The following is a 27,115-nucleotide window of genomic DNA, read 5'->3' on the forward strand; positions in this document are numbered from 1 at the left end:
GAGAGATGAGGCCCCTTTGCCTTGGTCTCTTCTACCTGATGTCCTTCCCAACCGAATTCGAGTTGGGTGGTTACGCTATGTAAATGTTCTCTTTGCACGCGTCATCCGACGGACAGCCCACACCCAATTCCACCCCCATTATTGACTGCCAGCCCCGGCCCTTTCCGCAGCAATCTTGGCCTCCATCTTTCGCCGGGCCGCTATTATCATCTCGTCTCGTCGCCTCTGTAGTGCGCTCTGTCGCTCGTCGCGGTTTGAACTCCAGGCCTTGCCTTTCGCATCTACCGAGCCGCCATTTTCGGCACTGCCGGGTGAATCGTTGATGCGGCTCTGCAAGTTGTACCGCGTGATGAGGTCGGGCTCCGTGGATTTGGGGATGGCGGGCTTTTGTTGCTGCGACCGGGTTGTCGCGGAGGCAGCGTTGGCGGGCGTGCGCGGAGGCGATGGCGGTTGAAAGGTAACAGGGGGCTGTGTGAGTGGGGGCATCATCGTCAGTTATCGCACGGTGACGATGGTTGTAGGCAAGAAGCAAGGAAACAGCGAACCAGAGGAGGAGGAGGGGGGTCACTTACAGTTTCTATCCGCCCGCTCAGGACGCGCTCCGTCGTCGCCGATATGCTGCCCCCGGTGCGCTGTAGATCCCACAGGATCGTGCGCCGGTCGAGCTGGGGAACATCTGCTGTATGCGCTCGACGGCGGCCTCGCGGGTCCGGGCGGCGGAGGCGGCATCGCGGGGTTGCTGCTGGGACGCGGGCGTGGGCGAGGAGAAGAACAGGTAGCGCACGACCAGGCCGCCGATCACTACGATCAGGATCAGCGACGGGAGGGATATTTGCTCGTCCGCCATGGTGGCCGTCGGGTCTGTGTGTCTTTCGTATCCCCTTGGGGCCAGGAAGGGCAAAGGGTGCCGTAGCTATGGAGGTAGGCACGCAGAGGGAATATGTAGATAGTTCCAAGGGTCTCTTCCTGGGTTCCTTGGTTGGGTTGAGGCTAGAGAGTGTAGTAGTGTATCTATCAGGGCCTACCGGTTGGGGTGGTCAGGAAAAAGAAGCAGGATGGCGAGAGGGGAGGTCTGCAATAATCGAAAGACAACCCTGGAACTTGTTGTCGCGTGGCTACCGAGTCGTTAGGCCGGAGCTAAATCGAAGTTACGTCGTGTGCTTACCTAAGGCGACAGGCGCGGCCAGAATTGACTTTTAGTGGGGTTTAGGGGGCGTCCAGTGGGGGCAGTCAGTCGCTACTTTACCTACATCATTACCTAAGGTCAGTCTTCAATGTACAATGCAATACATCCATCTCACACAATGCACGTAGGGACTTGCCTAGGGACTTGCCTCTGTTCCGAAGCCATCCATCTTATTGGAACCAGACTGACCTGCAAAGGATTCCATGCATGTCCGAGTGCAATTCTTATCACGACGACACAGCAATACCGAATCCTGTCTCCAGTACTTAAATCTCTCTTCCGCTTTACACTGAACATGTTCTATGGTGCCCTGGCTCTATCTGTAAGTCCAACATGGAAGTTCCATCCAGAGACACACAAAGCATTAGACTTCGTTTCCCCCCGCGACTGGCTTCTAGAATGGGTGTACCATCGTGTCACATGATATGTGCCCGGCCCAGTGCAGCTGGGAGGCTGTGGTGCGACCCAGCCGATGAAGCAAGCCATCCCTATATGCTCTATATTGCACTCGCCAACTCGTGGTAATCTCACCCTGAGGAAGAAGTATACCCTTATACCCTGTAGTGGTCGCGGCCGATAGCAATCGGAAGGTACGCTACTCATTCTGGAGATCTGGGTAACGCAGATATAGGAATCTACGGTCTACAAAGGTGTATTCAAGGTGGTCTAGCAGTCCCTTGGTGATGGTTCTGTGCTTCTTCAAGCCCCTCACCTCTGAAGGCAGGCGGGATGGTCGCAATGTTCTTTCTTTTTCCATGGTCGGTGCCCTCAAATTACGAGGCTAGCGATGAGGCGTTTTCCCTCAAGCCTCAAGCTACATGCTTAGGTACTCTTGATCATTGTGGCCACCAACACTCTTTCCGACGTCGATCTCGATTATTGCGACCAGCAAATGCTTCTAATTCAGATGGGTGTGTTGCTCGGTAGCTGCCCAATGGTCCTGCTTGACTGCCAGCGTCCAAAGGCATTGAGGACGTTGAAGGCAGGGAGATGCAGCCTATCCCATATTCGCCATATCAATATTGAGGACTATTTGATTATGCATTGACTGGATTCTCCAAGTCGACCTCGGCTGCCCCGTTGAGCAAGCTGATAGACGCACCTCCTCGGTCCCCGGCCGCGTCGATCCATACTTGACGGACTCTCGCAGCTTGACAGTACAGGTCGGCGGTTCGGAAGCCCGCATCTTCCAGGATGCATCCAGGTGCGATGAAAACCAATGTTGGATGGAGAGTCCGAGTGAAGAGGTGATATTCAGAGTATCGGTCTCACAAAACGCGGGTCGTAGCGTAGCGGTAGAGGGGAACGGAAGAGCCTACTCTATGGCTTGCTGGATCCGCGCAGTTGATAGACATTGGCCTGTCTTATTGAAGGTTGTGAAATCCAAGACACGGAAAGGACACACTGGAGCTCAGTAAAGTCAATACATCAATAGCTTCTTTTCCCGGGTTAATCTGATTGAAGCGCAGTCGTTGGCGCTGCCGTCTCGACGCGCACTGGCCTGCAGTTTGGCCCGCGCCTCCAACATTGGCTGGCTGGCTTTCCTATTTAGGAAGTCGATATACACACTTGCCCAGCTGTGCGCGCGGCAAGCCGTGTGAAGGTCCAAGGGTGTATCAGGAACTTTGGCAACGCCCTGAAGTAAGTAGGTTACGTCAGTCCTTTTCCCAAGAAGTGATCATGATGGCGCCCGGGCTGGCCACCTACATGCGTCATCTTACATCTGCAATGATCATACACGGCACGGCTCGACCGTTCGAGCGCAGAGGGGGTCTATCAATCCAAGATCGTCAGTTGTCTTCGATATTATCCACGAGAGTGTGTCGGACTGGCTGGCTCGGGGATGTGCCACAAGCCTCTCAGGCCATCTATATAGGCATCACAACTCCCGCAACGTTTCACAAACTTCCTCGCTCAATCACAATCAAGCAGCCCGACGAGAAGAACACCTCATTCACCCCAACTCAACTTCACTCATTACATCCATCATGGAAACCCCTACTCATTACAGCTCCAACCATCACACCGATATGCTGCCGGAGAAGACTGGCCATTCTGTAGTGCAGAGTGTTGAGGTCACTCCCGAGATGGAGCTCAATGGCTCGACCCTGGACCGTTCCCGATCGCCTGAGCTGGGCAACGGTTTCTCGTCTAGCACGAGCATGGCCATTCACCCCTTCAAGCGAAGCACTATTCGATCATCCAGCCCTACTGGATCGGTGCGAAGCTCCTCCCTCAGCACCTCGCGCCGCCATCTTGTATCCCGTCGCTTCAGCGGTGGTAGCCTCATGAGATCCCACCGCTCTGAGGTCTCCAAGGAGCTGACTCTACAGGGCGAGAGTGAGTTCTTTGCCCTCATGGAGCTCATGTCCAACATCTCCCGTCGAAGCAACTCCTTGAAAGATGTCTGGATGAAGCTCATCTCGGAGAGAGAATCTTGCCTCTCCGAGATGGATCGGATGCAGGAGCAATTCGAAGAGTACACCGAGATCATCGAAAGCAAGGAGAAGGAGCAGACTCAGCATCAACACGACCATGAGGAGAAGAAAAAGGAGGTTAGCAGGCTTCGCCTTGAGCTCAGTACTGTGCTTGCCAGTGTGAACGAGTACAAGAAGAAGCTGACTGACCGCGATACTGACCTCGACAATACCCGCCGCGAGCTTCATGAGTACAAGGAGATGAGCACGCGTTTCCGTACTGAACATGAGGAGATGAAGCGGTCGCTGGAGGCCACCCAGCTGAAGCTCGTCTCTAGCGAGGAGGAGCGCTCCCATGCGCGCAAGGATGCAGAGAAGCACCATGGCGACCTCCGTAGCCTCAACCAGAAGCACGCAGAGCTGCACACTGGCTTCACGCAGCTTACCAGCAAGCACGAGTCCACCCACAAAGAGCTCGTATCCCTCAAGCAAGCCAAAGCTTCCCTGACGAAGGAGAAGCACGAATGGCTGCACATGAAGAGCGAGCTTGATGAGAGTCTGCGCAAGGCCAACCACAGGGGCAACGAGTTCTCGACTAAGATCGAGGAGCTGACCAAATCGCACGAGAAGAAGGTACAGGAAGTGCACAAGCTCAAGCAGACTGTGTCCAAGATTGAGTACGAGAAGGACGAGCTACACCAGTCACTCGAGGATCTGAAGCGAAAGGCCGACGAGCGACACAGCAAGTGGGAAGATGCCGAAGACCGCTGCGGCAAGTGGAAGGTCAAATGGGAGCACTCTGAGCGAGAGTCGGCATCAATCCGCGAAGAGGTCCGCCACTTCGAGGCCGAGAAGACGGAGCTTCGCGAGGCCTTGAGCAAGAAGGTTGAAGAGCTCCGCCTTGTCATCACTGAGAAGGATCGCGTCAACGGCGACTTCCACGCTGAGCGCAAGAAGTCCGAGGAGCACCACCGCAAGATTACTCTGCTCCAGGAGACGATCCGTCGCCACGAGGCCAGCATCAAGGAGCGGACCGAGTCGATCCGGAGCCTTCACGAGCGTGTGGAGCGCCTCGAGATTGAGCGCGACGGCGCGCGCAGCAAGTGCGGCGACCTGACGATCGAGATCGAGCAGCTGCGGGCGAGCATCGCCTCCCTGAAAGTCGAGATCACGGCCGCCCACGAGGAGCACGATGTCGCGTGCGAGAAGCTGCGCGAGAGCGAGGCGCGCTACGAGGAGGCTTGCGTGACCATGTCCGAGTACACCGAGGGACACGGCAATTTCGAGTACGAGGTCACGACGCTCCGGACCATGCTCCGCGAGGCCCGCGAGCAGAAGGAGAAGGCCATCGAGGCGCGCAACTCGGCCGACCACGAGCGCGACGCATCCATTGCCCGCTACGAGGAGAAGTGCCGCGAGCTCGAGCGCTTCGAGGAGCAGATGTCGGAGCAGATGCGTGCCCAGGCCAGCTCTAGCAGCAGCGGTGGAAGCCGCACCGTGCGCCGCTTCTTCTCCCGGTCTAGCACCTCGAACGAAATGCTCAGGTCCAGCGCCTCGCACGATATGCTCAGGTCCAGTGTGTCGAACGATATGCTCAATGGCTCCAGCAGACACATCAGTGGTAACATCGAGGAGTAATGGGGGCTTTGGGGGATTATGTTGCCGAGTCGATCCATCGTTATTTCTTTTGTCTTTTGAACTCAAACCTGATCTTGGTTGGCCTTTTCCCTATGTCTAAGTGTAGGATACGAGTGTCATCTCGGTCGGTCTTTTCCCTATGTCTCAGTGTAGGATATGAAGGTAGTCGTGTGCGGTGTAAGACGTTGGGAAAATTTATATTTAAGTAGGTAGTTTAACCACTCTTTAAATCTCATTTGTCCATAACCAAGTCTCTTTTTCGCTCAAGTGAAAGAATATTTGTACTCTGTAAGGTATGTGATTTAAATGATGAAGCAATAACTCCCATTGACAGTCAAATACGTATAAGGAAGTCGACAGTGTCAAGTTGGCAGATATAGTCGTCTTCAATAGCCACACCCATATCTGAGTACCAAAACCCACCTTTGGAAATCGCCGAGATATCAGACAGTCCGTATCAAAATACCCTTAACGTTCACAAGCCATCCAACTTCACACCTCAATTAATAGCCTCGAGAGGCAAAAAGAAGAGAATCAATCGACCCAGACGGGATTCGAACCCGCAATCTTCAGTGAGAATGTAATCGGTAAACCGAAAACTGACGCGATACCATTTCGCCACCAGGCCTGTTGTTTGATGAAAGATCATGAGTTTTGTAGAACTATATACCCCACTGTACGCAGAGAATGACCTATTTTTTTCTTCCAAGTGGGATGGGGCTCCTAAGGAATGGATATCTGCATGCAAATGGGATGGATGCCCGGCTGGTTCCGGACCCTAATCTAGTCTACTTGAGTATACCTAGGTAGGAGCGTATAGAGGTTACCCCTGAACCTGTGTATGAGAGAACCAAATCTGTAAAAGTAACTGTAATATTTAAAACAAGATGCTCCCGTATCTTGTTAATCAGTAGTCTTTATAATTGCTATTGTATGTTTTCTTCAGAGAGTGTGTGCCGTCGAAGGGATTCTATATAGTTGCCCAAGTAGCACCCCTGTCGTGGGAGCCAAGCTATAATCCCCACCCACCATCGAGGCTTATTGTGCCATTCACTAGCACAGCACTTGGGTCATCTGGTAGATGCAGATATCGAATCGAACATGTTTGAGATGCCTGAGTACTTGTACTTGATATTAGCTTTGGACTCGTCGCTTTTCTGCCGCTTCGGGGACATCAAGGTAGCCTGGTAGCCTGGGCAGAAGCGCCTATTGCAAGACTAACTAGATCTAAGCACCAAGGCAAGGCTGTTCGGCTACGAATTCTGTCCAACAACAGAGTAGTTCCCCTCGCGCTAACCAGCTCACCCCATAATATCCCACGACCCTTCTTGGCGCTTCGGCTCAAAGTACCGGTCCCACGATATCAGCTCTTCCAGACGTATATATAGTGCAAAATAAAGACCAAGCTGATTCCCTGGGATCATGCCTTTTCCGTGTCACTCTTACTTTAAGATAGCTTGCTGCAGAACCTCAGCTACTAGGCATATGATGCTTCAAAGCGGGATTCCTGAGGTGTGACTTCGTTCCGTAAAAGAAAGAGTACCTGGGGGTTACTGTAGTAGCGTACCAATGCATTAGGTAGTTGGCTCTTCGCTGCGTCTGCCTCGCCAAACGATAATTGATACGATTTTATATCAATGGCTGTCGATCCCAGTCTTTTTCGCTACTTTCCCTTCTCCCGTGCTTCACTGCCCACATCAAAACCCTCACCCCAGCCCTGCAACTAGTCACTGACCCTCCTTCATCATGGGCCGCTTTGTGAATGGTGATGAGCAGCGAGATCTCGCCGAGCAGATCTCACAGAAGACATCAGGCTTCATCCAATCCAGCAACCACCGCGACCTCCTTGACATTGTGGACTCTCTCCGATCCCATGGCGTCAGCCACTACGTTGATCTCCCCCAGATCATTGTGTGCGGCAGTTAGTCCTCGGGCAAGAGCTCCACCCTCGAGGCAATCTCGGGCATCGCTTTCCCAGCCAGCGAGGGACTCTGTACTCGCTTTGCCACGGAACTAATCCTGCGACGCGGTGATAAGCCTGAGATCAAGGTCCATATTCAGCCGGGTGCTAGCAGAAGCGAGGAGGACAGAGTTGAGCTTTCTGCCTTTTCGGAATTCGCAACGGAGCAGGATGACTTCGCAAAGATCATTGAGTCGGCCAAGAACGTCATGGGGCTCGGCGATGGCAAAGACTCAAAAGTATTCAGTACAGACGTGCTGCGTATCGAAAGCACGTCGCCAAATGCGCCAAACTTGACGCTTGTCGACTTGCCGGGACTTTTTCGGTGCGTCGGACAAGAACCAGTCCGACGATGATGCGACTCTGGTCGAAAACTTGGTGGTATCCTACATGAAGCAACGCCGCAGTATTATCTTGGCCGTGGTTGCAGCCGACAACTCTTTCGCCAACCAGCCAGTGACAAAGTTCGCTCGGAAGATCGATCCGTCAGGCACGCGAACTCTCGGCCTGATTACCAAGCCAGACCGAATCGGCCAAGGCTCGGAAAGCGAGAGATACTATATCGAGTTGGCCCAAAACGGCAATGTGAAACTGACTTTGGGCTGGCATGTTCTGCGCAACAAGAGCCATGCAACTGCTGATGACACCCCAGAGCAACGAGACGAGAGGGAGTCTGCCTTCTTTTCCAGCTCGGCCTGGCAAGTTCTTGACGCTTCACAACTCGGCATAGAAGCCCTGAGAGACAGGCTGCGGGAGGCTCTGTGGAATCAGATACGCATAGGACTCCCAGGCGTCAAGTCCGAGGTACAGTCTGGAATCAAACACTGCTCAAACAAGCTGAAGCAATTGGGAAAGTCTCGAAGCACACCGAGGGAGAAGCACCACTATCTCCACAAGATTAGTAGCCAGCTTGCAGTGATGGTGCGAGCCTCCATCGATGGAGTGTACGCCGATTCGTTTTTCGAGTCCTATCCAGGCCAGCCAGATGCCTTTGAGAGACGCCTCCGCGCAAATGTTCAGAGAATACTTGCTAAGTATGCTGAGAATATGCGTGTCGATGGACACGCTCTGGAGATAGTCGAGTCAGGCCTTATACCTAGCCGCGCGTCGAAGTACAAGTATATGCAGAGGACTGATTATCTCGTCGTCGCGGAACAATTGATGGAGGAATGCAGGGGACGGGAGCTGCCTGGCACCTATAATCCTCTGGTCGTTGGTGATCTGTTCGCTCGGCAATGCAAGCCCTGGGAAGCCATCACGACCAATCTGGTTGAGCAGATCCACGAAGCAGCAGCGACCACCTTCAACAAGATGGTGTCTGAAATATGCGACCAGAACACACACGGTCGCCTGATGAAGGGGTTGATCCAGCCTTCCCTGCACCAGCTCAGGAAGGACTTGAAGGCAAAGTTGGATGAGTTGTTGATGCCGCACCTGTCAATCCATCCAATCACTTACAACGACTACCTCACCGACACGGTCCAGAAGATTCAAGATGATCGACACCGCCGTAAGTTTGACCAGCTTACCATGGCCGAGATCAACAAGACTATAGATCAGCTGGGAACCGGGGTGTTACAGGTAGAACTGAAAAAGCTACTGGTGACACTTGAGAAGGGGACCCGACCTGATGTGCGGAAGTACTCTGCTTCCCTTGCGGCCGATGTTGCCGCAGCATATTATACCGTAAGGAATACTCCCATTAACGTTGATAGGCGTGGAGACCCGTACTCACAGCTTCTAGGTCGCCTTGAAGAAATTCACCGACGATGTCAGCGTCAATGCTGTTGAGGCCTGTGTTGTGCAGAAACTCCCAAACGTGTAAGTCACGAACGACCATCTCTTATATAAGTAAGTACTTAGAACAAGTCCCTAATAATTATGTTTAGATTATCGCCCGAGATTGTCTGGGACCTGTCGGATGAGCAGATCGACCGGCTAGGGTCCGAAGACGACGGCACCATAACCGAGAGAAACGAAGTGACGAAGAAGCTGGGGATCCTCGAGCAGGGTCTTCAGGATCTGGATGCTTTCACGGCCCGATCTGGCATTCACGCAGTCTAAAGGTCCAATGCTCACCCACGCGACTTCGCTCCAGTACTGGGTTGAAGATGGGATAATTAGGGCGAGGCAGGAATATGAAGTCTACTAGCAGTGGGATAGGACTAGGTATGCACACATCTAGCTGGTCTATGTACATACATGTAGTCAGTACATGTAAACCAAGACGCAGTCCTCGCATGATATGGTCACTTTGTGTGCTGTGCTTTCCGATCTTAGTACTATCTTATGTACAGTAGTAGTACCTCGGCTGCTGTACTTTTAGGTAGGTAGCTTTAGGGACCCCTCATCTATTAAGTACCCAACTACCCCACGTTCAGCGAGCTGCAGCAGCCTGCAGGCACCGAGCAGATGACATAACTACCACACGTCGCCATCCTCTTCGATTTGCGCCGGCTACCGAAACAAACATCAGAACTGCGTATGCAAAGCATACCTTTATAAACGCGGCCAATGTCCTTTCAATATTCCGCGTCTAGGATTTCCCCATTATTCTCCAACCTGTCACCTCCGTCCATCATAACAACACATCGCATTTCAAGTCCATCATCGTCCTAGGACCCCCTACACAACCTGTTGCCTCTCTCTCCCACATACTCGACCATGTCTACGAATCCTCTAAGTCCGTCTGTCCTTCTTCAGGGCATGGCAGATGCTCTTCCTACACACCCACAAGGCGATACCACATCCGATCTGAGCAGCTCCCACGATGCTCTTGCACTCTTCGCCCACGCCTGCATGGCGTCCCTGGGATTCCGCCTGATGGGCTTTGACGAGTCCAAAAACGACGAAGCAAAATGCCGAGACCTTGCGCCGCGCCTGCCCGAGAACTGGAACGCATCCTTCAACAACTGTAGCTTCGTCTACGCCCATTCTCAGTCCGCCCTACGCTTCCTTCTCAAAGTCGATCGCATGGGTGGCAAGGCCGAGATCCGCGGCCTCGCCATCGACGATGACCGCATCGCCCGTGTCGAAGTCACATCCAAGGACTTTATTTCCAACGGCGCCTTGCCTGTTCGCATCACATTGACAGCCGAGTCGACCGAGGATCGAAGCGACCTGCCCCAGAAGCTCCAGGCGGTTTTCATCAACGAGCCTCGTATCACGGACCTGGCAAGCCTCATCAAGATCAACATCATTCAGAAGCTACTCCCGTCGTTGCAAAAGGAAGGATACGAGGAGAGCCCGGATGACAGGGCTGCGAGAGAAGATGCCGAGGGCGCCGGGCGCCGTCCACCTCGCCAGCCAGTCATGCCCGACCCTATGCCCCAGCCTGCACAGCCAAATCCTTACCGGGGTCCTGTCGACCCACCTCCGCGGCGTCCTGTGCCAGCAGGAGACTTTCCTCCTCCGGATTTCGAAGACGAGCTCGAAATCAACAGACCACCGCGCGGGTTTCCTCCCGGTGTATCGCCATTTGGCAACCTTGGCGCGGATGACTTGAATCCGCCTGGCCTGGGACCCATCGATCCATTCCGACCAAGCCTCGGAGGACTGCCCCGCCCCGGTGGGCATCGTGGAATGCATCCTACCTTTGGCGACATCGGTGGCGGCGGTATTGGAGGCGACCCGTACGATCCTCAAGCACCACCAGGGGCCCGCTTTGATCCCCTGGGGCCCGGCGGTATGCCACGGCTTGGCGGCCGCAGGCCAGGTGGCGGAAACAACCCCTATGGTGGCTTCGGGGGCTTCGGAGGAGACATCATATGAGCTCCGCTGGGAGCCGCGGTTTGATGATACGTCAGTCATGGGATATTTGATTTCACACCGGGGCGTTCTGGGTTCACGAATAATGGTACACGTCAAATTGCTACGAACTTGATGAAAAAAAATGATACCACGACGGTCTGGGAAAGCCAACTGCACATCTGTACCAATAGCACAGGAGTGGTAAACTCCACTATCTTGTCTTTTCCCGCACCCTATTAATAAAGAGTTTCCCTCTGCTAAGACGTACAACCGATTCGTACATGCTCATGTGTTGCCGCAATGTCTCTTCCTATATGGGTATCGAAACCCGTCTAACCAATAGTAGAATAAGGTTAGAAAAGTCCGTTGGAATTGTCTGGCAAGAGGATAACTGATAGGTGCTGGAATAGCTGGCTGGTACTGGGATAGCTGACTGCATGTATAGTTATTACGAGTCTATCAGCATAAACCGCCCATGCCGTAGTTCCATCAGGAAGTGCCCGTGATACCTGTCACATCACCATGCGTGGTGTAGTTGATGCGAAATTACTGTTCTATCTTGATTTCATTATCTATGTATGTAACCCAGTTGTAAACCAGGCTTTCCTCCGTCTCTTCTTGAGAGAGGGTGGTACGTGGCTAGTTGATATACTGGTGGCGGGGCCTGATTCATCAGAAACGTAACACATAATCAGAAGTCTCGTTTGTCTGCGAGACTCTAATCGTAACACTGCCGGTGTATACTATAGCACCCAATTCCTTAGCACATGCCTCTTCCGCAGCACCTTCAGGATCCGACAGCGTTCAGCTTCTGCTTCTCCTCATCGGTCAACATCTCGAACCAGTTGTGGAAATCAGGCGTTTGTGCCACTCTTCGGAAGAAGTCGGTCAAGAACCGGTTGGTCTCTTCGTCCTGGTGGCGCGTGATACTAGAAGCCTCCAGGTAGCTCATGAGATCGTTCTTGGTGCCTCCAAGGCTGAGGTCTACTGTATCAGGCTCATCCTCCCAGCCATCCTCGTCCTCCTCTTCCTCGTCGGCGAACTTGGCGGCGGCGGCGGCGGCAGCGTTCGATGCGTTTTGTGCCCCGGAAGCCGAAGCAAGCTCCTCTACTAAGATCTTTATGATCTTGAGGGTAGCAGGTACTATCGTGTACTGGTCCGGATCTGCTACATAATGAGTAACGGGCCGGGCAAAGGGAACCAGGTCATTGACTTACTCTCTTTCGCCCTTGAGCGCGTCATAATCCTGTCGCTGACAGGGACAATCAAATCACCCTTGACCATAGTCTGCGCGATGCGAGGGTCATTCAGTTCATAAAGTTTTGACAGCGCGATAACGCTGTTGGGGCATTTAAGTCAGTCCTGAATAATGCTTTGGTGGGATGGGTGTTTTCGTAGACTTACTTTTGCCGGATTTCATCGAAGCCAGCAAAGATGACCGAGTTTTCGAGCCATTTGGCCAGCACGACTTGCAGGCCGGGCTGTCCGTTACCATGGGCGTCAGGGATCTGCAGTTGGCTGAGGAACTCGACGACGGCGTCCGCCCTTTCCATTGATAGCCGTGCGAAGACCAAGATAAGCGACTGAATGAATGGCGCCGCTTCGGCTGTTGCGAGACGTGTAGCAACTGCTTTGAGAAGAGGATCGAGATACTCGCCAAGTCTTTCTGGCCCAGCCTTCTCGACGAGCTCTGCTGCCAGGCCACCGACTTCACTGGCTGCGTGGTCCTCGATCTCCGGCTTCAGAAGTCGATCTATAACTCGGAGGCAGATTTCCACGCCAGTAGTGCCGTTTTCGTCTTGGTAATTGAAAACTTGGTGGTGGCCATGCTGAAGAAGGTACTTGACTGACTCGACACCCGGCCGTAGGACCTCCCCTTCTACGCTTTCCATCAACAAACGGGTCAATTTGGGTAGTGTGGCTGCCACGAAGCCGGGAGGCAAGGGCTCGGAACCATACTGCGTCAGAGCAGCCATCAGTTCCGTCGCAAACGTTACCAGGGGGTCATCAGATGTGACATTAGCAGCGTCGAATGTAGACGTCAATGAGGGTAGAACCTTCTGACATAGTGCCTGGTAAAGGTGCGGGTCTGCCATGGTCTGCACGATGTCCTCAAAAGTCTCGCAGATCATCATAGTGACCTGGAAATTATTGGCACCATGCTTGGCGATTTGAAAAAGCAGGTCTAAAGCAGGCACATCGTTCGAGAGGGCAACCCGCTTGTCAATGTTAATGGCAGCCCGCAACGTCTCAGCTAAGCTTATTAGGAGATCGTCGGCTTCCTCAAGAGTTGTCATATCTTTGTTCATGATCCACTGGCCAATAGCTTGTACAACCTGAGCTTGGCCACTCGGTTGAACAGCGCCTCCTGTAACGAACCCTTCCAGAGCTCTGATGCAGGCAACCTGGACGATCTCGGTCTCTTCCGGCGCGTTTATCGCGGTTAACACGCGGTCGAGGAACCCGGCAGCCACTCCATGGCATCTTATGAGCTGCCCAGCAACGAGGAAGCCCCGAGCGCGTAGCAATGGTTCATCGCGGCGGTTAATGCAGTAGTCCACCAGTTCGAGATAGGCCTGGACAATCTCAACTGGCACTTCCTTACCACAGTCCAAGAAGTCGCTGATGAGCATGTTCAGCAGGAACAACGCGGCTTCTTGGGTTCTCCACGAAGGTGACTCAGTTGCAAACACGGTCTTGGTGTGAGCGAACAGACCCTCGAAAACCCCATTCTTTAGCCACTCGCCCAACTTGCACAAGAGATCGCCGCAGGCAGTGCGAGGTGTGTAGTTTGCGCTAACAGACCACTCCTCGGCGAGATAAAGGGAAACGTCTATGTCCCATAGTTCCTCTTCTTCGGAAGTGATTCTAGCATACGAAGCGGTAAGCTTCATGACATCGATAACCCAGGGCGTTTCGTGGGCAGTAGGGTGGGCCTTGAGTCTTTCCTCGAGCCCACTTTGCACTGGCTTGGCTTTGAGACAACCGTTCAGGAAATCGAGCTCCTCGAGGACGAGGAAGTCCAAAGTGTAGGGGAGGCCGTCGGCATCCTCCAAACGCCCCTGGGCACTGCCATTTACAATATAAAGTTGCTCGTAAGGAGTGGAGAGCAGCACCAATTCTGCCCATGCAGCTTCAAAGAAATGAGGCGTCTGTGGAAGTAGCAAGTTGGGGAAAACGTTCTTGACCTTGAGAAGGCATCTTACGACCTGCAGTTTCAGTGCGATGATGCCATTCCATTCTTCGGGCTGGTTATCAAGTTCGGTTTCCGGAAGTGGTGGTAGCGACAGCTTCATGGTCTGCAAGAAGAAAGGGAACCAGCCTGCCAGGGCTTGCTCGGCAAAGGCCTTGACCTCTTGAGGGTGGTCTTCCTTGACCTGGTCCATCAGGTCAAAGCAGCCTCGGAAGACAGAGACAGCCAGAGCCCGAAGGATGGGCTTGCGATCGCTTTCACCCACGGCTACCTCGTATACGACCTTAACAATGTCCTGGGCCATGCTGAAGAACTGGTCATCGCTCAAGCTCTCATCGACAAGATCGCAGAGAATTTTGAGCGCGCCGTGTAGATGTAGCTCGTCCCCGGAGTTGATGGAGGCAAAAAGCGTGGACAGAAGGGACGGCCATCTCTCGGGGAAGTCGGCATTGGCGATTCTGCCTACAGCGAAGCTGGCTGCTGACTTGATTTTGCGTTCCGAGTGAAGAGCGAGCTCGAGGAGGATCGGTCGGATTTGGTCCTTGGCGGCATCGGCAATGGAAATGACAGGGCCATCGTCGCTTTCGCCGCTCCAATTTCTCTCGATAAAGAGGCGCAGGACGCTTATGGCTTGTTGACGGATCTCGACGCTGATAGATGTGTGGCTCGCGATGTTGACGAGGGATAGCGGGTAGGCAGGGTTCGCCTGGGCTTGCTTCAGGTCGAGTTCGGCTTGCTTGCGTGGGCCCTCGGCGGCGAGCTGGGTGTTCGCCAGGACCTGGACGAGCTGGTCTTCCATCGTGACCATTCGTCTTTAAAATCGAGTCTCGAATGATGCGGTCCAAAAAAAGGCAATGGTGGAAGTAGGTCGTGTCGAGGAGCAACAAGTCTTGCAAAGGTATGGTCTGGCCACTGTAGGGGGTTTAAAGTGGGATTTTCGGAGGGGGTCGATTAACGATTAACCCGTTGTCCCACTTGCCCGAGAAAGAAAGTCAACAAACTTGTTTGCGCAGGGTCCGTGTTGATGGGACAATAGTGATTGATGATGCCAGCGGGATCACTTGCTTGATTGCTTATGCAGTACAGAACGAATTCAAGAGAACGAGGAGGAATCCGAATCGGATAATATAATGAAAGAGCGAGGTCAAGGATTATTACGCTTCTGGGGGAAGGGATAATCACCAGTCCCTTCTGTTACAAGTTGATCAGACGGATTTGTCGGTCAAGCTGTCTACGACTAAACGACTAAACAAGATGCGAAGAAATCTTGGATGCTAGAGCTGGTTTGGTTAAACAGTGGTGGGGGACCTGCAGGAGTCGGCGCGTCCTGAACTCCTCTTAGGCGGCATCAAAGTACCGTCCCAGACATTGGCTTTCTACCACGACTCGACTCGCATGCGCATGCGCAATTGACGGTGGCGAGGCAGCCGGATGTCTGCCTTGCCGTGTAGACTCGGATAGATCAAAGTCAATCGAACCCGTTCTCGCATACTCAATTCTCTCCTCGTGTGTTCTGTGTACGGGCGGTCACTGGGCTGACAGATGAAGCATGCAACGACTGGAAAGAGATATCAATGTATGTGTTGGTATGCTGAGTCCATACGAATGGGCAGCCTGACTACAGGACTGGAAGTGCTCATCGTGATACCCTGCTGGAAATTGGAAGCAACACGTGGAATTTACGAGCCGGGCCTCGTCAAACCGTATTCCGCGTTTTTGTTAAATTGGCGTCTCACTTTACGCGTTATCCTCTACCCCTCAACGCGTGATCGCCAAATGCCCATCTTGTCGTAGGGCTGATTGATGCTAGTCTTGGCACCTAGGCCATGATGCTAATGCATGGTTGACGGACGCCTTTTTCTAGTTTGGATTGACTGCTGCCCGTGACACAGCATTCCCCCAAACGTTAGCGGGCAAACAAAACAAAAACAACATATCGATCGTCATACTACGCCTGACCCGGTGGTGGGCAGATACCGTGGTAGCTGTGTTCGCCTAGGGATTCCGAACCGTCTCACCGTCGCCGCGCCGTTCCGTTCCCTCAAGTGGATCTCGCTGCCGCGTTTTGCTGACAAGGGGCTCGCCTAGGAAAGTACCAAAGGACAATCCTATACATACATAGCTGGGGTGCAGACTCGGTACTCCAATCGGGTCTATCGCCAGGTCTCCGCCAAACAATGGCAACATCGTCTCAAGCCCAAGGCGGCCTCTCGGTGTCCCTCCCACAAGCCTCTCACCTACTCACCTCCTTCACGCACTTCCTAACCGTGGCCATCCACAACGTTCTCTATTACCGGTCTCTGTACCCGCCGGCGACCTTCCTCACGGCTCGGGCCTACAACCTCGCGGTCCACCAGTCGCGACACCCGGGTGTCTGCACCTGGGTCAGCGATGCCGTTTCGGCGATCCGCGCGCAACTGATCAAGGGCGCGGCCGAGCGTGTCGCTCTCGTGGTCCATGCGCCCGGAACCCAGGTGCTGGAGCGGTGGATGTTTGACCTCCGCGCTTTCCCCGCATTCACGGGCGTCAAGGAGCAGCAGCCACCAAATGCCAGTGGGGGCGACGGTAGCCGGCAAGATGAGGAGGACGACGGGGTCGGGCCCGGAGGTCCGGCTAGCATCCAGGCCGCTGAAGCATCGGGCAGCAGTGACAAGATCAACTGGACGGATGTGGATGAGGGATTCCGTGCCGCAGTCCGGAAAATGGCTAGTGCGGCCGAGCAGCTGCCGCCTTTACCAGGAGGCTGCACCTACACGGTCGCGGTCGAGCTGCGCGATGAGAGCGAGGCGCCCATAGGGTACCCGCAGCACTGGATCCCGTCGCAGCCGAACCTACAGACGCAGTCGAAGACGAGACCAGAGGCAGGGCGTGATATCGGTGGTGCGAGGACAGCCGCCATCAGGACTGTGGAAGCAGGCCCCTTGTACTTCGACTGTTGGGTGGAATTAGGAAAGGAGCTGGCTTCGTCATCATCGTTGTCTTGACAATAATTACTAGAGGGACACCGCCAGTAACAAGATGTATAGAATGTGTCTTGTAGAGGGTATTCTACTTAGTCAAATAACAGGACGCCTCCAACAATAGGACCAGTAGCGCCTGTCTTTCGTAAGTACTGCACAGCGTCTTCCTGGCCGTTAGCTGCAGCGGTTTGTAATGCGGTCTGGCCTCCCCAGCCGGCTGAAGCATCGATATCGGCATTTGCCTTCAGTAGCATCTCTAGTATGTTTATATACCCCTTTTGCGCGGCCGCATGCAACGCCCTGCCCCCTTGAACGAACTCCCCTGCGCGTTCACGTCCGCCCCAGCCTCGATAAGCACCTTGACAATCTCCTCACTGCCCACACAGCATGCCGCCTGGAGTGCTGTTATGCCCTTGTGTCGGCTAGGGAGCGCATTGACATCAGCACCGTGCTGAGGTTGCAGCAAGAGCTGCACAATTTCCAGATCCCCCACCGATGCCGCCGCCGCGAGAGCCGTGCGACCCGCCGTGCCCGCCGGCTTCGCATTCACGTCGGCCCCGGCGCCCAGTAGAAGCTCCACCATCTTCAAGTCCCCCGCCTCGGCGGCCACTTGCAGACCCGTGCGGCCGTGGTAGCGCAACGCGGGGGCATTGATGTCGGCATTGCATTCTTGCAGCAGGAATGAAACGACGGACGGGTTGCCCGATCGGCAGGCCTGCTGAAGAGCGTTCCTTCGCCCGTTGTTGCCGCCGGGCGCCTCGACGTCGGCGCCCGCAGCCACTAGTTTCCGGACCACAGCTTCGTGCCCGAAGAGGCAGGCCGCTTGCAGGGCCGTGTTTCCGTAGTAGCCTGCGGGCGGTGCGTTTACGTCTGCGCCGTCCCGGATCAGCTTTTCGACCAGAGACAGGTCCCCGTCCTTGCTGGCGAGCTGCAGCGGGGTCCAGCACTCGTCCTCCTCGTCATACTCTCCCAGGTCGAAGTACCCTTCTGTGGGCGTCGGCGGAAGTGAGAGCACCTCGGCAGGCGTTCGAGGCATCTGTGTTGTCTGCATGTTGCTTTGTTTGAAAGAGATACTTCTTGCGATGTTCCGTATAAGAAGTTTGATACCACTGGTCGGGTCGTCCAGAGGTCTCAGAACAGCAGACTTCTATGTATGTGCTTTTGATGGCCGATCGTCCTTCCGCCTCCTTATTTGGCCCCTTTCAAAAGCCACACACGAGCCAGGAACTGGTATGCGAATATATTAGTACCTGGAGAGTAGGGTCGTAGGCAAGAAGTCGGTGTATTAATGGGATGGGCCACGGCGGGGCAACTGTCCATCCATATGGAGTGAACATGAGACACTAGTTGAGCATGGTGAGGTTGTATCCTCCTGGCCAGCCAGTAATATGGGAGGCATTGGATTCCTCTACACCTGGCGAAGACCTGCCAGAATTGGCCAGAAAGGCCACAGCGAACAGGTAGGAGGTGCTCTCGGGAGGGTGGTCGCCAGCCAAACCAGCTTACTTAATACGATACTTGGCTAATTTAGCTTTGGGCGGCAGCTAGGTACAAGTTAGCATTGAAAGTAACCGCATGCTGGAAGGAGGTACGATAATGGGAAGGCACGGTTACAGCTTAGCGCACATCCACTCCGCTTGGGCTTGGGGCTCCAGTATCGGGGTTAACATCAAACATTTGAAGCAAACCCCGGCCTTATGTAGCTACCTACCTCTTTACGCATCGGCCATGGCATCATAGAACCCCAATCGAACATCGAAGCTCCAATCCGCAATCCGCAATCCGCAATCCGCCCGCCCTCATTATTTGGGATTTGTCACGACCTACCCAAACCAGTGTTGGAGGGGCACATACATAGATTGATAAGATCTTTTGCAAACGCCGAGACTAAGTACCTACGCCTTCTGTGCCACCTATTTGCAAGCTCCTTTCAGTGGACTTGCCCCCGTCTGCTTTGCATCGCCCTTGTTGCTGAGCCATGATCCATTCTGCAACATCATGGCCTACGTAGTGCCAATTCACCGGCCACATAGCGTGCGCCATGCACTGCGCGCCTCGCTATATCCGGAAGACGAAGATGATTGTTTGGTGCTTGGGTAAGGGAAATCTGCCCCCCCTAGGAAGAGTTCATACTTTCCAGCAACTGGTTCAATAACAAACATGGAAGCTGACCTCGGTGTCTTCCTCCAAACAAGCAAAGCAAACCGACTCGAGTTCTGGAAGGTCGACCGCGAAACAGGCCTGTTGGTCGAGGTTGACTCTAAAGTCGTCAATGGCACCATCACCATGTTGCAGCGATTGCGGCCGAGAGACGCCGACATAGACCAGCTCTTCATTGGCACGGATCGCTTCCAATACTTCACCCTCGGATGGGACGACGCAACCGAAGGGCTCAATCTCTACTCGAAAACTTATGATAAAAATGAGAGACATATGAGAGATTCTCAGAGCCAAGATCAGTGCATTGTCGATCCGTCCGGCCGATTCATGATCATGCTGATCTGGGAAGGAGTTATGAATGTGGCCCGCATGCACCCCATGAAAACCAGGAGGTTTGAGCTGGACTTTCAAGACCAAATCCGCATCAGGGAACTGTTCATAAGGTCCGCTACGTTCCTGCACTCGGAAACAGCCCAGCCAAAGGTCGCGTTTTTGTATCAGACTCGGACCGACAACCCGGACGCCCAGCTCGTAACGTACCGCCTCTACTCCGATGACAGGAACAATACAGTGTCCAACTTCGAAACCAAGGACCAAATAGATCGATTTGAAATTCAGGATCCTGGTGCGGCCATGTTAATACCTGTCGGCCGGGGAGAAGAGGACCACAAGCGCTACATCGTCCGGAATGCCCAACAAGCACGTGCTCAGCTGGGCGGCTTCATTGTTGTAGGAGAGACGCGCCTGCTGTATTACGATGACGCCGCCAGAAAAACAGTCGAAACTGCTCTTGTGGAGTCTTCCATTTTCGTCGCCTGGGCCGAGTATAACGTGTCACATTACTTCATCGGAGACGACTATGGGACCATGTGGCTGCTAGAGATCCAACTGGAAAACGGCGCCGTTGTGACTGGGTTGGAAATGAAAAAGATCGGGACTACTTCAAGGGCAAACCGCTTGGTCTACCTGGGAGACAACATGCTATTTGTCGCTTCGCATTACGGCAATTCTCAACTATTCAGAGTCGATCCAGAGAACCATACTCTTGAGCTTGTCCAGGAGCTGACCAATATCTCGCCAATACTGGATTTTACTATCATGGACATGGGCAACCGTGAGGGGGAAGAGCAGACAGTCAACGAGTACTCATCTGGGCAAGCCAGAATTGTTGCTGGCAGCGGAGTCCACAAAGACGGCAGCCTGAGGAGTGTTCGAAGTGGAGTCGGACTCGAAGACGTCGGCATCCTGGCCGAAATGGACAACATACGGTCGCTATTCCCCATTAGGACCGGGGCTTCGTCCAAGTACGACACTTTGTTGGTATCCTTCCTCACAGAGACGAGAGCTTTCGCGTTCAGTGCGTCTGGGGACATTGAAGAGGTCGAGCAGTTTAGGGGCACATCGTTGAACGAGCAGACTCTAGTGGCTCAGAACCTTTCGGATGGCCGCCTGATACAGGTTACTCCTAGCCGCGTGCGGCTCATTGATGTTGAAGGCGGCGTTGCCATCTCCAGCTGGAGTGGTGCAGCTGGCCAAACTATTACAAATGCATCAGCTAACAACGACTGGGTCCTTCTATCTGTCAACGGCAACATTCTCGTATTACTCAAAATAGAACATGACCTCATCCGCCAACAAGAAAACGACCTCGGAGAGAAGGAACAGGTTGCTTGCATACACCTGCCGCCTCAGTACCCAAGCATTGGCGTGGTAGGATTCTGGAAATCAGGGACAATATCCATCATGGATCTCAAAACCCTCCAGCCCTTGCATAGCGAATCGCTAAGGAAACAGGACGACCTGACTTCCATTCCCCGTGACATTGTGCTTGCTCAGATTTTGCCTCCCGAGTCTTCCGGCCCTAGCCTGTTCGTTGCAATGGAGGACGGGTTCGTATTCACGTTTAATGTGTCAAAATCAGATTTCGCCTTATCGGGACGCAAGAGTATTGTCCTTGGTACCCGGCATGCACGCTTGCAGCTTCTTCCGAGGCCAAACGGTGTTTACAATGTCTTCTCTACGAGTGAACACTCCAGCCTGATTTATGCGTCTCATGGTCGCATCATCTACTCGGCCGTAACAGCACAGGATGCCACGTGCGTGTGTCCTTTTGACACGGAGGCATTCCCGGACTGCATGGCATTGGCCACCGAAAACACTTTGAAACTCGCTCTCATCGATGATGAGCGTCGGACCTATGTCCAGACACTCCCAATGGGGCAGACCGTGAGGCGTATAGCTTATTCTCGAAACGAGCGTGCCTTTGGGCTGGGATGTGTGAAGAGAGAAGTGGTCAACAACGAAGAGATAATCACCAGTTTTTTCCGGCTCGTCGACGAGGTAGTTTTCGACAAGATTGGCGAGGACTTGGTACTCGAAGGCTCCTCGGGACCAGAAATGGTGGAGGCCGTATTCCGAGCTGAACTCACAGACTCTTACGGCGACAAAGTAGAACGGTTCCTTGTTGGTACAAGCTACCTTAGCGATGTTCAGCCCAATCCCAGCTCCCAGGACGACTTCAGGGGACGGATCCTAGTTGTGGGGATCGATAGCGACCGTAATCCCTATGTGGTCACACAGCGCGGCGTCAAGGGGGCATGCAGGTGTTTTAGTGTTGTCGGCGACTACATTGTAGCAGCACTTGCTAAGACTGTGGTTGTGTACCGGTACGAGGAAGTATCGACAACATCCGCCAAGATGGATCGCGTCGCTTCCTATCGACCCTCTACTTATCCCGTCGATCTTGCCGTCGAAGGGGATACTATCGCGGTGGCTGATCTGATGAAGTCAATGAGCCTCGTCAAATTTACCCCGCCGACTGACGATGGGCCGGCGAAGCTCGAAGAGTTAGGCAGACATTACCAAGCTTCGTGGGCAACGTCAATATGTCACATTGAGGGAGAATCATGGCTCGAGTCGGATGCACACGGCAACCTCATGGTACTGCGCCGCAACTTGTCCGGCGTTACAGAAGATGACAAGAAGAGTATGGCTATCACCAGCGAATTCAATCTGGGAGACATGGTCAACAGAATCAGGAAAGTAACGGTCGACGCAAGTGAGAATGCCATTGTCGTCCCTCGAGCATTCCTCGGCACGGTATGTCATTTGTTGCCTTGAATCGGGGTTTGGATAGTCGCTAACACACAAGGAACAGGTTGAGGGTGGCATTTATCTCTTTGGAACTATGTCGGACAGTACGCTAGATCTGCTACATCGTTTGCAAGAGGTATTGGTAGGAGCAATCGAAACGGTTGGGGAGTTGCAGTTTAAAGGATTCCGCTCTTTTAGAAACGAGCAGCGGGAAGAGGCCGAGCCATACAGGTACATAGATGGAGAGCTCATTGAGCGTTTCTTAGATGCGGACGAAGAGACGCAAGAGCACATGGTCAAGGGTCTGGGTCCGGATGTCGAGAGTATACGGAATTTGGTCGAAGAGCTTAAGCGCTTGCATTAAGGACCAGACTGGAACTTAGGTTACTATTGTATGTTGCTGACATGTCACCCCATACCCAGATCTGCAATCAACACTGGCGTGTGAGATGACCCAGATATATCACGACAATACAGTAATGTTTCTGGCATTCTTTAGCTACCCTGCTGCCATGTCTTTTGCATTTATCGGTATCTTACATACATGTTGGTTCCCAGTTATCAAGCAACCCCATTATTAAGTACTCATCCCGTTCCACTCAGCATCGATTATCCTACCGTCCATGGCCCCATCGCCAGTCACCGACCTCAAATGTAAGTACATATGTAGCTTATCTAAGCAGCCAGCTGAGCAGGTGGCGACCAGCTGGAGTGTCATCAGCAGCAGCTTCGACCAATCAGCAAGTCGCAATTTGGCAGCTGCACAGACCAGGCGGCTTTTGTATGAGGCACTCCAAGCCGAGCTTGTTCCGTTTCGGTAACCGTCCCCAGAAATTTGGAAAAGACCTCAAGCAGGAAAGCAGCTCTCACCCGATTGATTCTCTCCGGACGACCGACCAATTTCAACCTCCCAATTGAATCCACAACCTACCTCCCATCGTCATGGCGCCTTTGACCATCGCATCGCGCCCTCGCGCGAGAGGCCTCCAAGACCGCTACCCTCCGCTCCGTCCGCGCCCTTTCGACCTCCAGCTCGCTCCGTGATGGCAACTACAGCAGCCCCTTCAAGGGCAACAGCAAGGCCTCCAAGATCCCCGACTGGGGCAGCTACATGACCAAGAACTCGATCGGCTCGAACAACCTCGTCTCCTACTTCATGGTCGGTGCCATGGGTGCCATTACTGCCGCCGGTGCCAAGTCGACTGTTCAAGGTGAGTGAGAAGATGGATTAGGACGATAACACGGAGCCATTGAGTCGCCGTTAGCACACGGCCACATCTGCAGTGTCCAGACTGGAGTTGCGGCTCTACAGCTAGTCCGTTTTGTGCTGCCAATGGCTTGCTAACCCGGGTCAATCCTCGACTGCAGAGTTCCTGAAGAACATGTCCGCGTCCGCCGATGTCTTGGCCATGGCCAAGGTCGAGGTCGACCTCAACGCCATCCCCGAGGGCAAGAATGTCATCATCAAGTGGCGAGGCAAGCCCGTCTTCATCCGACACCGAACTCAGGGCGAGATCGACGAGGCCAACAAGATCGACGTCAAGTCTCTGCGAGACCCCCAGGCCGATGAGGATCGCGTGCAGAAGCCTGAGTGGCTGGTTATGCTGGGTACGTCATTTTGAATATTATTGTGAAGGATTCGCATATTTCGATTGGGTCACACATCAACGACATGGCATTGCGCATTATATATGACGATGTCAATCTCGATGCGCGCAAGGTCGTAAAGTCTGACCGATCTTCCCTACCATGAGACGCGGCGAATATCCTTCCAAAACCGCCTGCAATTTGCAGAACTGAAGCTGACTTTGGTATTGAATAGGTGTCTGCACACATTTGGGTTGTGTGCCTATCGGCGAGGCTGGTGACTTTGGTGGTTGGTTCTGCCCCTGCCACGGTTCTCACTACGATATCTCCGGACGTATAAGGAAGGGCCCTGCTCCTCTCAACCTGGAAGTCCCCGAATACGAGTTCCCCGAGGATGACAAGTTGATCATCGGTTAAGCGTGGGTCTCGTGTACGAATATTAGACTGCCGAAAAGAAGGGATTTGGCAAGCCTTCTCCATTGTCCGCTTTCCAGCTATAGACTTGATGCGATGGGGGATACCTCGACATTCTCGGACTTTTCTTAGACGTTATCAGCCTCCGCTAATCCTGTACAAAAACAAACATGTCCAGATTTGAGTTGCTGTGTCTGTCCCATCGCATGCTCCAAGGCGGTTAATCCTAGCACAACTATTGTTTCTGTGTGAGGCATATCCAAAGAATTTGTGTTGAAAATAGCCAAAGTGCTAGGGGGAATGTACTAGGCACAAGAAAGAACATTATATCCACCACCAATGTAAGGATGGGAATGCCTTCTGAAACGTGACCGATATGTGCCAGATGACCCAGAGTTGCGATGACCCCCTTCGAAACTATCCATTGGACTCTACCAAGTGTGACCTTGGATTGCAGTGGACACTTGTCTGGTAGATCGAGTTTATCATGTGCATGGCATCAAGAGAAGAACATTCACTGATTCGTAGGGAAACCCTACTCCAGTATGATGGATGATTTCGTTGTCCGTTCAAGACGAGAGACGCCTAAGGCACGCACGCGTTGGTTGTGAATATTGAATCAGTGTTCAATAATATATATGCTGACAGCTCGATTCCATTTACATCGGTTCTGATACCCACCAAAGATTCGAGGATATCATTGCAAATGCCACCCCCATGCGAGTGCTGATTACTAGTATAAGTGGTTTCAAATGGAGTATTGCAATCTTTTGAGCACCCAAATAAATTTGCAGTTTATATCTCCAGCCTCGGAAATCCGGACCCAGGGTAAGAATGGATTGGTTCTCGCAGGGGCTGCTACGAATGATTAACTCTTCTACTGCCACGATCTCTTGGCTTTGGTCTATTACGGCCATAGAGTGTCAGATCGCCTTTCTGCCCTGGCCTGATAGCCCTACTCGAAAGCCCTGATCTGACGTCCCAATGCAACATGATAAGATATCGTGCATTATAGACAGACCGGACGAACAAACAGGATCAGCGGATGGCCCCTGAGGGTGCCAAGTGCTTCAAAGTTGATCGATGATTTGCGTGAGCTCCGTAGCGGAAGGCGATCTTGCCGGAATGCGACTTCACATTGGATGGTTCGTTTTCCCTTTTTCCTCATCATAACGGCTGGAACTGACGATAATCGAATCAGGTTGGGCACGAAGGATATAAACTTTGTTCATTTCATCTTGAGGAGTGGCAGCTGTGTGCAGTTCACGTCCGTTCACTTTCACGGGATTACGGACCGTCAATGAACCTAGGATGGCCCTGTATGCCGTGTACGGTTAGAAACCAAACGTCAAGAGAACGGCTTTCTGGGCGACAAACAAAGCCTGTCAGTGTCAGTCATGACTGTTTTGCCGTTGGAAGCTGTCAGAGGAAACCGAACAGGCGGGATAGCATAACAAAGAGACGGCAAGTTTTGCCTTGGCGGTATGATTGCTGTGCGAAAGCACGCCCGTCGTCCACGCATCCCGGCGGTGTTTTGTGTGTGACACTCTCTCGTCTCATGTAGCTAGGAAATGCCAACATTTCCCCGTTACCTGCCTGTGCTGTGTTGCCGCCAGACGACCAAGCACCAACCGATCTGGCCCACTCTATGCTGTCTGGGTCCTTGGATTGATCGGTCATGACGCCGCCGCGCATTGGATTGGATGACCTCGCCAAGTATTGAGAAAAGACGTATGCCTTTAATCGACCACAAGGGATGAACATGTCCCAGTTAGCGCTTGCGGGACGCGGTGCTCCGAACAACGTTCCTGATGAAGGATCGCCTTAATAATCTTAGGGAGCCCATACGTGATTTGGGATCGACATCGGCCGAACAGGTGTTGTATGTATGTACAAGTATGTTGTACGTAGACCCCAGCGTTGAACCGATGTAGAGAAACGAAGGGGACGTTGAAAACTGTTACTGTTGGAAGAAAAAAAGAGCATCCATGTCGTCAACCCTGCCACCCCTGCCACTCCTGCCACGCCGCTGCTGCGAGCCGCTAACGTGCTGAAGATTAGGCTCAACCAGTAGGCTTAACCACTTAACCTTAGGTGGTGGCCCCCCGCGAACACCCCCAAGCATCCAATTAGCAGGGAATCTTGGGCAAAAGCTTGGCCTCCCAGGTTGATGGGGGTTGCGGCTCAACTGAGACGTTTCGGGTTGCGACTCTCTGACTTTGCATACGTACTTCATGCCTCCTCTCCATCTCTGTTTCGTCTCATCTCCATCTCCCTCCCATCTCATGATTCTTATCGGCTGAGCCCAGCTTAACCTTAAGAGGTAAAGCTACGGCTTTGTTTAAGCTTGATCATCCCTACCGGCCAGCCCCATCCAAGCCTAGGCTCTCGTCCGAAAAATTTCGAGCTCACATCCATGCGGCACTTCACGACGGCGGTCCGTTGTCCATCAAAGCCAATGTCACTGACCAACTGCAAACACCATCAAGCTCTGATCCTAGAAGAACAGAATCAATAGATCCAAACAGCTGCTATGTACATATCAGCAACCGGGCAATTCATAACCCAATATAAGACCCGTCTCTTCCTGGCACTCATGGCCGTGAAACGTCCCAACCGCCCCCAGTGACGTTTGCTTCCTTGGCCTGTGTGTGTGTGTGTGTGTGTGTGTGTGTGTGTGTGTATACCCCGTCAACTGCCTGCCGGTGTATGGACCAAGATGGGAAAGCTAGGGGCAGATCTATTTTTTGACGACCC

General features: G+C 53.2%; 9 protein-coding genes across 9 annotated transcripts; 5 read left to right on the plus strand and 4 right to left on the minus strand.

The window, feature by feature from the left end:
* Positions 1-138: 138 nt before the first annotated feature.
* PG997_008332 (uncharacterized protein) lies at positions 139-1,355 on the minus strand (the record flags this gene model as incomplete). Its single annotated transcript, XM_066812647.1, has 5 exons — positions 139-468; positions 573-990; positions 1,166-1,193; positions 1,247-1,258; positions 1,331-1,355. 5 exons carry the CDS (start codon positions 1,353-1,355, stop codon positions 139-141), a joined length of 813 nt encoding a protein of 270 aa, XP_066667989.1.
* Positions 1,356-3,174: 1,819 nt separating this feature from the next.
* On the plus strand, positions 3,175-5,241 carry PG997_008333 (uncharacterized protein; the record flags this gene model as incomplete). Its single annotated transcript, XM_066812648.1, has 1 exon — positions 3,175-5,241. The coding sequence occupies one exon, from the start codon at positions 3,175-3,177 to the stop codon at positions 5,239-5,241; it is 2,067 nt and encodes a 688-aa protein (XP_066667990.1).
* A 1,746-nt stretch (positions 5,242-6,987) lies between these two features.
* PG997_008334 (uncharacterized protein) lies at positions 6,988-9,265 on the plus strand (the record flags this gene model as incomplete). The annotated part of the gene is given in 5 exon segments (XM_066812649.1): positions 6,988-7,152; positions 7,168-7,526; positions 7,609-8,887; positions 8,946-9,022; positions 9,091-9,265. 5 exon segments carry the CDS (start codon positions 6,988-6,990, stop codon positions 9,263-9,265), a joined length of 2,055 nt encoding a protein of 684 aa, XP_066667991.1.
* A 600-nt stretch (positions 9,266-9,865) lies between these two features.
* Positions 9,866-10,972, plus strand: PG997_008335 (uncharacterized protein; the record flags this gene model as incomplete). Its single annotated transcript, XM_066812650.1, has 1 exon — positions 9,866-10,972. The coding sequence occupies one exon, from the start codon at positions 9,866-9,868 to the stop codon at positions 10,970-10,972; it is 1,107 nt and encodes a 368-aa protein (XP_066667992.1).
* A 766-nt stretch (positions 10,973-11,738) lies between these two features.
* PG997_008336 (importin-beta domain-containing protein) lies at positions 11,739-14,943 on the minus strand (the record flags this gene model as incomplete). Its single annotated transcript, XM_066812651.1, has 3 exons — positions 11,739-12,115; positions 12,169-12,290; positions 12,356-14,943. 3 exons carry the CDS (start codon positions 14,941-14,943, stop codon positions 11,739-11,741), a joined length of 3,087 nt encoding a protein of 1,028 aa, XP_066667993.1.
* Positions 14,944-16,321: 1,378 nt separating this feature from the next.
* On the plus strand, positions 16,322-17,128 carry PG997_008337 (mitotic spindle assembly checkpoint protein MAD2; the record flags this gene model as incomplete). Its single annotated transcript, XM_066812652.1, has 1 exon — positions 16,322-17,128. The coding sequence occupies one exon, from the start codon at positions 16,322-16,324 to the stop codon at positions 17,126-17,128; it is 807 nt and encodes a 268-aa protein (XP_066667994.1).
* Positions 17,129-17,196: 68 nt separating this feature from the next.
* On the minus strand, positions 17,197-18,155 carry PG997_008338 (ankyrin repeat-containing protein; the record flags this gene model as incomplete). Its single annotated transcript, XM_066812653.1, has 2 exons — positions 17,197-17,360; positions 17,423-18,155. 2 exons carry the CDS (start codon positions 18,153-18,155, stop codon positions 17,197-17,199), a joined length of 897 nt encoding a protein of 298 aa, XP_066667995.1.
* A 1,109-nt stretch (positions 18,156-19,264) lies between these two features.
* Positions 19,265-22,721, plus strand: PG997_008339 (uncharacterized protein; the record flags this gene model as incomplete). The annotated part of the gene is made up of 2 exons (XM_066812654.1): positions 19,265-22,363; positions 22,422-22,721. The coding sequence occupies 2 exons, from the start codon at positions 19,265-19,267 to the stop codon at positions 22,719-22,721; spliced, it is 3,399 nt and encodes a 1,132-aa protein (XP_066667996.1).
* Positions 22,722-23,297: 576 nt separating this feature from the next.
* PG997_008340 (uncharacterized protein) lies at positions 23,298-24,043 on the minus strand (the record flags this gene model as incomplete). The annotated part of the gene is made up of 3 exons (XM_066812655.1): positions 23,298-23,559; positions 23,651-23,944; positions 24,021-24,043. The coding sequence occupies 3 exons, from the start codon at positions 24,041-24,043 to the stop codon at positions 23,298-23,300; spliced, it is 579 nt and encodes a 192-aa protein (XP_066667997.1).
* Between the last annotated feature and the right edge of the window lie 3,072 nt (positions 24,044-27,115).

The sequence above is a fragment of the Apiospora hydei genome, assembly GCF_038363865.1.
Source record: "Apiospora hydei strain CBS 114990 chromosome Unknown utg000006l_segment0_segment0, whole genome shotgun sequence".
Lineage (NCBI taxonomy): Eukaryota > Fungi > Ascomycota > Sordariomycetes > Amphisphaeriales > Apiosporaceae > Apiospora > Apiospora hydei.